General features: G+C 41.8%; 2 protein-coding genes across 2 annotated transcripts in view; one reads left to right on the top strand and one right to left on the bottom strand.

The window, feature by feature from the left end:
* Window positions 1–10,000, top strand: part of LOC138003979 (general vesicular transport factor p115-like) — a 48,240-nt gene that overhangs the window by 36,885 nt on the left and 1,355 nt on the right. Inside the window, exons 28-32 of the mRNA XM_068850327.1 lie at window positions 1,663–1,732; window positions 2,921–3,069; window positions 4,749–4,970; window positions 6,734–6,961; window positions 8,314–10,000. The exon at window positions 8,314–10,000 is cut by the window's right edge and continues 1,355 nt beyond it. Coding sequence (XP_068706428.1) covers window positions 1,663–1,732; window positions 2,921–3,069; window positions 4,749–4,970; window positions 6,734–6,961; window positions 8,314–8,541 — 897 coding nt within the window. The 3' untranslated portion in view covers window positions 8,542–10,000. The remainder of the gene's footprint in view (window positions 1–1,662; window positions 1,733–2,920; window positions 3,070–4,748; window positions 4,971–6,733; window positions 6,962–8,313) is intronic.
* LOC138003980 (muscle, skeletal receptor tyrosine-protein kinase-like) overlaps window positions 9,546–10,000 on the bottom strand; it is a 16,784-nt gene continuing 16,329 nt past the window's right edge. The window contains exon 9 of the mRNA XM_068850328.1: window positions 9,546–10,000. This exon is cut by the window's right edge and continues 739 nt beyond it. The gene's annotated coding sequence lies outside the window, so the exon portion shown is untranslated.

Raw genomic sequence — 10,000 nt, forward strand, 5'->3', positions numbered from 1 at the left:
AAAAATCCGCGGAGCTCTGGGGTCAAGAGTGCTGTTGATTTCAACATGACGGCTGGCGAGAATTCACAGGAAAAGGAGTCTTGCTCCGCTTGGAAGGACGAAGAAGTTGAGTCTCTTATTGATATATTCTCGGAGGAAACTATTCGTCGCCATTTTGTTTTAGAGGAATTACGCATGCCCGGTAGCAGCATACAGCTGCACCAGTTACCGTAGTCTCGTACCAGAAATTTGTCCGATCCCCCAAAAGTACATTGTAAACGAAACTTCGAAATTTGGTCCTTAGACCTCTTTCGGTCCGACCTGCGCTTAAACATTATTCGTGTAAACGGCTAAAATTATGCAGTCCGTACCACTTTCTGTCGTGTAAACGGTCTTTAAGGCGTTAAAAAAAATTCAAGTAGACGTAAGCAGCGAGTCAACACTTTTCAACGCGTGCGTGCGTAACGTCCACTCCTTAATAGACCTTTTTGCCGATACGGCGGCCATTTTGATTTCTATTGTTTCGAAAGACATTATGGGATGCCCAGGGGGCAAATTAATATGCATTTGCCCCCTGGGCGTCCCATAATAGCTATTCGAAACAATAGAAATCAAAATGGCCGCCGTATCGGTAAAAAGGTCAATTGTCTGACAGGTGCAAACAAGCACTACCTGATGTGCCATGATGACCCAAAGAATCTGCAAGATTATTTGGTTCGTGCGAAACTACGGCCACTATGCATTAATAATGAGGGCAATAAAGGAGTAGTGCACTGTGATAGTACCCGATGCGATGTTTGCAACTGCGCTGTTCCCGGTAGTAGTTTCACGAGCCATACAACCAAGAGAAGCTATGCTATAAATTATCAGTTAGACTGTAATTCTTATAATGTTGTGTATTTAATTACTTGTAAGGTTTGCGGATTGCAGTATGTTGGATCAACCAGCGCTAAATTTAGGCTGACATTTAATAAGCACAAACGTCTCCTTCGAGGTCATTCCAGTAAATCGACTGATGACAGGGAATGCGACGACTTTATCTACAAGCATTTTCATAGTCCTGGACATCATAGACTACCGGATGTTAGCGTCCAGATTATCGATAAGGTTGACACTAAAGATAAACTGGCCACCAGTGGACCACTGTTTAATACTGGCTACCGTGGACGCTTAAATGAGATTGCGTTCTTTATCATAACTTTCTTCCTTTAATCTTCGAATCCGATTTGTTCGGCTCAGCAGGCGCAAGCGGGGTCAAAAGAGAGCGCGCGTGGGAGGAGGGAAACACGCGAGGGAAAAAAAGGAGGAAGCTGTCATTCCTTGCGTGTTTCAAGAAAGCACACCATTCTCGTCACCACAGCCTCGGATCAACCCAAGGCTCTGGGAAACTCTACGTAGGAGAACATGCGCAGTAGGGCTCTTCTAGCCAAAAATTGGCTGTTTGAACCTTACGGCGCCTGCTCACTCCTCGTGCTAACATGAATGCACCAATTAGAGACGCTTTTGATTGTTCTTCACGAAAACCAATGAGAAGACACCTTGTTTCAGGGTCCCCCAGAGCTCTTCTCTCCCTCAGTCAAGAGAAGAGCTGTGGGGTCGAGATTGGAAAGCACACTCCTTATTTGAGCGTGTACTGCACATGCTAATTCATTGTTAACCGCTTACGCTCCTTTCTATTTCCAGGCTCAAGTTCAAATTCATCAACAATCTCAAGAAATTCAACAACTTCGGGAGCAGCTCTTACTTGCTCAAAGTGAGTGGAGGATATTTGCGTGCGAATCTCGGGAAAACACGCGGGAGAAATCACCTCTGATTGGCTTACATGTGGCGCGAGATCTTAGCCAATCACCAAACATAGTTCCCTGCTAGCAGAGGTCTCCCCTTTTTTGCATTGTTCGGGAAAAGAGACCTCTGCCATGGGACGAAACTCGCTGTTATCCAACCGCTGTCCACACAACCTTGGACGGGACTCTTCAAACCGCATGCGTCACGATATGTTCTCTGACTGTGACTTGAACCCGCTGTGTTTCGCGCATTCCTTTACAGTAATTCCGCTGTTGTTGAGTGAGGCTACACAACCTGAAGCATCACGTGAGGATTCGGTCACTAAGTAACCGCCGCACATGCTCAACACAGTGAGTTTCAATCCATGGCAGTGGTCTCTTTTCCCGTACTCGTCAGTCCAGCGAACTTAAAAGAAAAGAAAACTCTGCTAGCAGGGAACAAACATAGGAATGGAGACTAAAGTATACGTGCTATTGTTTAGTTAGCTGTTAATTAATTTAAGAATGACAGATTTTGCTTTTGTGTATATAGTGTGACCCAGGTACTCGAACTGGTCATTAGTAAGTCTCGGGTAGCATAATCAACTACCGCCACTTAAACTCTCTTGATCACGAACTTGCTCACAAAGTAACTCCCTTCCCACATTTCTGGGGCACTTAAGCTGTAGAGTACAATGTGGTTAACTCGATGAACTCTTTGTACATCCTTGGGTCCATGCTTCGTGTCTTTTGTTTGAGTGTTTAATTTATAACCTTGTTGTTTTAACCCTAATAAAGAGATAATGTGATTGGCTTGCCACCCAAACTGAAACAAAAGACTTAACAGCATAGTTAAACTTCGATCCATGTTGTCCACAATCCTTGTACCTCCAGAGCGTATTAAGAGTGAGTTGCTTCGAGTAGAGAAATGCTCTTCTTTTTTTGCTCTTTCCTTCTCCACATTGTTTTCGAAGTTAGTGTCTTTTATATACTAGTACTGACAAAATGAACATTACTTGGGACACGGTTTTGTAAAACACTAGATGGGCTCTGTTTAAATAATGCTTCTATAACTTAAACAAACTACCCTAATTTTATTTTAAAAATCAGTTGATTGCAGCTGCCATTTGAGATGGTGGATTCTCTCTAAAGTGACAGTGTTGACTTCATCATTACAGGTTTAAAACCTCAAACTGAAGTGACCGAATCGTTCTTTGGTGAAAACATGGAGCTGTCTAATCTTAGAAATGAAGTGAATGAATTACAGCTGAGCCGTGACTCTCTACGGGAAGAAGTCTCACTAAAGAATGACAAGATACAAAAACTGGTAAGGGAATGTAGTGGGAATTTTATTTGCAGCCGTCCCTTGTATGTAGACGTTATTTATCACAAGTATAGTTCCAGCACGTAGCATCGGTTTTAAGACATTACCAGAAATTTAAGACAAAATGGCGGACGCCCAGACTCGACCCAGACCTTCCACTCTCTAAGAATGGCTGCCGATCGTTATAGACAAATGTATGGAGAAAATTGAAGAAGTGGAAATTTCAGATCTAAAGTGGCATACACGACATTTGCCGACCTCTAAATGTAAAGTGTACGTACCATATCATTATTTACGGTAGTTTTGGTCTCTCGAAAGTTCGCCAACGTGCCGCCAACAACACATTTTACGAACGGCTGTTACAGTTCCTTGAGCTCTCTAATTCTTTCAAAAAAGCTCAGAGGTGCCTACCTTCCCTCCACATTTTAGAGCATTTCGTTGATGTGAATCCTTGGTGCCGACCTCTCTAATCGTCGATCGATGTTCAAACTTTAAAACGTGATAAAAATTAGCCTTTATCCATTCCCCAAATTGCCGCCCAAATTGCGATAAAAGAGGTAAAAATACATCCATTTCTTCGATAAAAGCGGTACAAAACGCACCACTGCGCTTATTATTCCTTGTGAAAAGTAGGGTTTCTGTATCCAGTTTGTTTTGATCGCCATCTTTACAGGTGGGTACTTCATATATGATTATTATTATACAGAATATCGCTGGCTAAGTGTACTGTGGGCCCTGATTTTTGAAAATTATTTTTACTCTGCCAAGTCACACGCATGAAACGCATTATTCAGATCCTTTGATAGTGTGTTCTTTCAGTCCTTGTTTTTTCTATGTACTGCTTTCTTTATGCCGCCATCTTGATAATTTGAAACCGCGTGCCAAATACTTCGCGGGCGCAAAATGTCGCCGATTTCTGGTAATGTCAGGAGAATCGTCGAGCTTCCAAATAGGCTTTAATCACTCGTCGGCCATTTTGAGTCCTGAGGGATTGAAAACTTGTGTTTTTGCGCACCGAAACTCGTTCCCGAAGGCCCATCCCTGGCGAAGAAGGAACTGCAGAAATTCACCGTGATTTTGCTGGAAGGGTTACTTTGGTTTATAGTTCATGAAACCAAAACGTAGCGACGAGAGGTTCCTCTAGTTGAACAAGCCAAGAGGGTGCATTATTTTGTGCAAGGTGCAAGGGTTGGGAGATATGGTCTTTCCAATACGAGAAAGACCCTTGTCCCATACCGGAGCGTACGGCTTGCATGACAGCCTCTTGGCGTACCCTCTTCACTGCGTCCGGAAGAATTGTGTGCCTTCGGCGGTTGTAATCTCTTGTTTTGTAAGCTTAAAACGTAACTAGCCACTGAGTCTCTCGTTTCTTAAAAATGGAAAACAAAAGAATTTAGAGTTCCTGAAATAAAGTGGAACATCAAGTTTTTTTGTTTGGTCAAATATTCGATTTTCTGTGTTCTTAAGTAGCAAGATACTAGATTGTTTCATGACCAAGCAATTGAAAGGCGTTCGCTTATTCTCCATTGACTTGACAAACTGCAATACGTTGCAAAAGTTATTGGAAAACGGGAATTCAAAGTAGTTTGTGACGAAAGCCAAAGCCAAAGGTATCCAAATTTCTGATGACAAAAATATTTTACATGATTTGTACTAAGGTTTTACCGCTTGTCTCTTCTCAGGAAAAAGATCTCGAAGTCTGCCAGGCGTCCTTAGCTGTGGCTCACGCAGCGGCAGAACTCGCTAGCTCAGATGCTTCTGACATCCAAAAAGGGCCAGCGAGCCTCACCAGTCAGCAGTTAGAAGAGCTGGAGCAGTTAAAGCGAACTGTGACGTCACTGCACGGTGAACTGGAAGTCTTGCGGTCCATGAACACCGAGCTCCAGAATGAGATAGAAGCAGTGGTAAGCGATGTCATTGCTAGTGGTGTCTATTTGTCTTAAAGGGACAGTTTCATGGTTTTGCGCATGTCTAAGCTTTGGCGCGAGCAGTTGTAAATTTTACGGTTTCTTACTGAACCAGGCCCCAGTTGTTAACGATGGATAGCGCTATCCGCCGGATAAATCACTATCCAGTGGATAAGTCATAGCGAAACCAATTGCGCTATCCAATGGATAGTGATTTATCCAGTTGATAGCGTTATCCACCTTTTGAACAACTGGGGCCAGATGATGTTCATTAATCACGGAGGGTATTAAAGCAAATACGCTGAATGACTTAGGCCCAAATTTTGTGGAAGATACTGCGGGTTTACAAAGAAAATATCAAATTTAGTTTTGACCATCGAATTTATTGTACCAGTCAAACATTTTGTTCTACGCACGAGTTGTCATAACGCACGAGTTATGCAGCATGCAGTTGGTTCGTAACACAAAGGAAATGATTGCAAAAGTAATTTCAATGAGTAATTCCACTTCTATAGCATTGTTTCCGTTTCCGGCATCATTGATTTTGATTATTTCAATAACAATGGAATTAAGTGCGCTGCCGTTACAGTTTGTCCATGCGCAGAGACGTGAAATTCTCCCTTTAAGTAAATAGAAGATGCCCTTGTGATGAAGAATATGTGAAAGTGATGTATCGAAACAGTATATAAGAAACGACTTTCTAAGCGAATAGATCATCGAAGTTAAGGACGAAAGTGGTAAAGATGCTTGAGAGAAAGTCTGGCTTGTCACTTGTGTCCAAAACTGCAAGAAGTAAGATGCACGCCTAAGTTTGATATCTACTGAACACGAAGTGTTCCGTAAAGTCTAAGCATTTACCACCCTGCGAGCAGAGCCTCTTTAAAACTCACCAGAGGGCGGGCAAGATAGAGAGGCTCTGCAGAAATCATGAAAAGTCATTTAAGTCGCCGCAGCCCAAGTTTCTGGGCTAGTCACTCCGGTTAAGCCGGTTTAGGCAGCGCGCGTAGTATATTTTTTTCAAGACGAGGGTCAAAATCGAGCCTGCAGTACAAAAAGCAGTATGGCGTCTAGGAGTGCGATCAGCACTTGGCCTGGGCTCGAAACAACGCCTTGCGCATACTCAATAAAGACTTTGCACGATTTCTGCAGAGTCCTTTCTTTCTCGTCGAGTTAAGAAAGGCTCAGCTGGCAGGGTGAGCATTTGCTACCAATTTCCAACAATTAGGTAAGTGTTAAGGTTCTCGTTATTTTTGGTGAGGGTAAATGCAACGGTTTATCTTTACTTAGGGGACACTTTGTGACGTATTTGTTTATATTCCAATACAAGAATGAGAGCATGGGGACATTTTGTGGTGCTTAACACCACCGCGCATTTCTGAACACAGGCTTGCCAACGAGTGCAGCGCGTACTACCAGAGTTCCGCGCAGTCGTACCTTTGTGGATTCAAGTCTCCCTCAATCAAGGCTAGGTTTTTTCCCAGTGTTTTTACAACTGCGTCAATTGTTTCATTAACGGCAGTGTTTCTTCTTTTGGAAACTAGTGGATGCAGTTCCTAGCTACCTGAGGCTTTAGGCTTAAAGTAGTTAGAATCTGCACAAAACTAGGGAAATCCAGACTCGCAAGTTACAACTAACGTAGGGTAGCATTATAGGATAAGATTAAGGTTAGTTGTCGGAATTATGTACAGTCTGCGGTTAGGCTGTGGCTTTGTCCTCTCCAAAGATTTGAGAATTTAAACACAAGTTTTTGTGCCTGTTAGCGGGACGAGGGACTGGACACACCGACTAACAGCACAGATGAAGTGAAGGCAGAGTTGGAAAGATCACGGACGGAAAGCCACGCTAAAATTCGACTGCTGGAGGAGAAGCTGGTTGTAAAGGAAGCAGAATTGAGAAAAGAAATAGCAGAAAAAGCAGCATTGGACAAAGAACACGAAGATCTCTTGGTTATGTTAGCTGAGCAGGATGCCAAAGTACTTAAATATAAGGTATTTTGTTTGCCGGAAACCTCCATTCCAACAAAAAAATAACCTAAAGCTGCAGGAAATAATGTTTGCAATAATCTTTTGTACAGAGTAAGTGTTTGTATCATAAAAGATTAATCCTACGGTCGCCCATTTTTACGCGGCCATCTTGAGTAATTGTCACCAGTTAAACACAAGCTCGTTGTATCAGAACAAAACCATACCAAATGAGGACCTGGATCGCATAATGCAATTTGTTGTAATAAAGACTTGCATTGTTAGGGGTATCATTTCACTATTTTGGAATAGACGTCTTGTTACGTAGCAGTCAACATCGGCTTAACTTGGTTCTCTCTTAATAAACTATGATAAAAGAATCAAAGAGCGAGTTTCAATTGAGTGTGGCAAGACCAAAACCAAAGTTATTACTTTAGCCAATGAAACAGGACGGAGGCAATCCAGTAAACCAATGAAAATTAATTACACGTAGCCGACACAAAGCGCGGGAAAATGTGCACGCGCGAGCCACAAATGGTTTTGGTTTCCCTTCTGATCGGTTGACAAAGTGGCGCGAGAACTTTGAACCAATCACTGAGTGAAGTAATGCCAAACCAAAGCAATGCGCTAATTACTTTCGACACTCAATTGAAAACCACTCTATTTGAAGTGCTGGTTATAGACGAATGAGAGAAGTGATCCAGGCACTTAACTGAACAATTAAAGCAATTGTCTCCTATTGATGGTTTGCATTTGACGTCACGGCAGCCATGTTGCTGTACAAAACAGTGCAGTAAAATGTCTTTTGGAAAATTTGTCTCTATTATTATGCAAAACTTGTGGGGCCATGTTCTTTTGTTTTGTACACCAAGATGGCCGCCTCATCACGTAGATGCAAATCAAGACTAGACTCGTGAAAAATTCAGGTGGCTTCGACAGGAGTCGAACCCATGCCCCCTGCGAGAGGTCAGGGATTCGAAACCCGTCGAAACCATCTGGAATTTTTCAGATGTCTAAAAAAGGCAAACTGCCTAAATTGTCCAGATAAGTTCGAGGATCATTTCTCTCATTCGTCAGGAGCCCGTGACAAGAAGCGAGCAACAGCCCAATATTCCGCTCGCGGCGCTTTCCCAGACCGATTTATTTTTAGATTGAAGTTTCCGCGAATCAGACTCCTGCAGGAGCATTATGACCAATCGCAAGAAACCAACTTGACTTCATAGCGTCATCGAACCGGAACTGACTTTATTTTTTCGAGGAAGAGGTAGCCTAAAAGTAGATCGGTCTGCAAAAATGCTGTGACATGAGAGTCGTTGGCTCGTTCATGGGTTCCTGTATTCGTTAATTAACTGCGCTGTGCTTCTTTCTCGTGAATTTAGAAACTAGCGAAAGATGGCGGCCAAGAAGTTAGCGAAGATGAGGATGAAGATGTTGAAGACGACGACGACGAAGATGATGATGATGATGATGATGATGATGATGACGATGATATTGGTGATGATAACGCTGATGATGTCGATTACGACGAAGAAGGAGACAATGAACAAAATTGCAACACAGAAAATCAACAAAACGATAATACTACCGACGATCAGCAACTCACGTGAAAAAAAAAAATTCATATTCAGATTAAATTCACTGATATTTTTCATGAAATGAGACGTAAATATCTAAGCTTACAACAAATTTGCAAATTTATTTTAAAAATGATCATTTAAATAGTTCGTTCCTTGGTTTGATGTTCGAGTAACATTAGGCTTTGTGCAGGTTAAAACCCAGATATAACTCGTTCAGTGCGCAACGGCTAAGGCCGTAAATCTGTTTGTTTCACATGCTGAAAAATGCGAGCGTGGCGAGAATGGATAGTTGACATTGTCATGTCGTAGATGTATCGTTAAGCGCATGCGCGCTCGATCCGACATGTTGCAAAACCGTTTCAAATTTGGGACATCCACTAACGATCGAGGAAACGTCATCTATGGCAAATATAGTAAAATATTGGTTTTGTTGTTGCATGGTGGCGCTTTCAAGCTAGGGCCCTGACTATAGAGGGAACATGTCAGTTATTTCGCTTTTGACGCCGATCAACTGTCGACATTAATAAGAGGGCTTCCAGTGGGAATTCCAATGGCAAAGTCGATCTTTGTAGTTCGAGAAAAGTAATTGATCAGTATTTCTTTACTTTTCATTTTTATTAGTTAAAATATTTCAAATTTAAGTGAAAAATAAATTGAAGAAAAAAATTACGTTCATTTTTTCAACTGAACGTCGGCCATCGTTGAGAAAGATAAGAACGTAAGAGGCGCAAGATACCTCAGCCTTGTAAGTAGTGATTGCGTCACTGCTACAGCATCGCATGCTTGTATCCAGTTCCTTACGAGGGCCTTATCCACACCATTGCGTCTCCGTTTGGGAATGCGTTTGAAGCGCTGACAAAAACGAAACCTTTTGAAACCGTTTTCAAAAGTAGGTACTAGTTGCAAACACTTTTTGAAAACGCTTGTGTGGTTAAGCGAACCTCACGGTAAACATGACATGAGAGCGCGGAAACTCGCATTGGTGTGGATAAGTAAAAACGGTCGCTTTTGAAAACGATCATCACGTGAAAGGCATGAGAGAATTTTTTTAATCACTCTTCGTCAATTTTAGTTTTAGTGTGAATTGGGCAAAAAAGAAGAAAACGCGAGTGACACTATTTCCAAATTTGAGAGTGCAAAGTGATTTTCCTGACCACTAAAATGCAATATCAGGTTTGCCGTCACCACTTGATTCCATTTTACCGTGTCATTTACACTATCAATTATAAAAGTCTAATTGTTCCGATTACACTTGGCGGTGAAAAAGATGCAATCGAGTTTTTTTTTTTTTCTTTTTTTTTTTTTTACAAACGTTCCTAAATTAAAAATTATTTTAGTTACAAGGAACAATACTAAAGTATCATTTAAACAACTGATAAAGCAACAAATTCGTTGGAATAGCGCTTTTCTCTGACAGTGATTTGAGAATAACGACTAATACTTGATAAGCCAACCAAATCCAAAAGGTGCTAATCATTTGGAAGGAAGC

This window comes from Montipora foliosa, chromosome 5, assembly GCF_036669935.1.
Source record: "Montipora foliosa isolate CH-2021 chromosome 5, ASM3666993v2, whole genome shotgun sequence".
Classification (NCBI taxonomy): Eukaryota; Metazoa; Cnidaria; class Anthozoa; order Scleractinia; family Acroporidae; genus Montipora; species Montipora foliosa.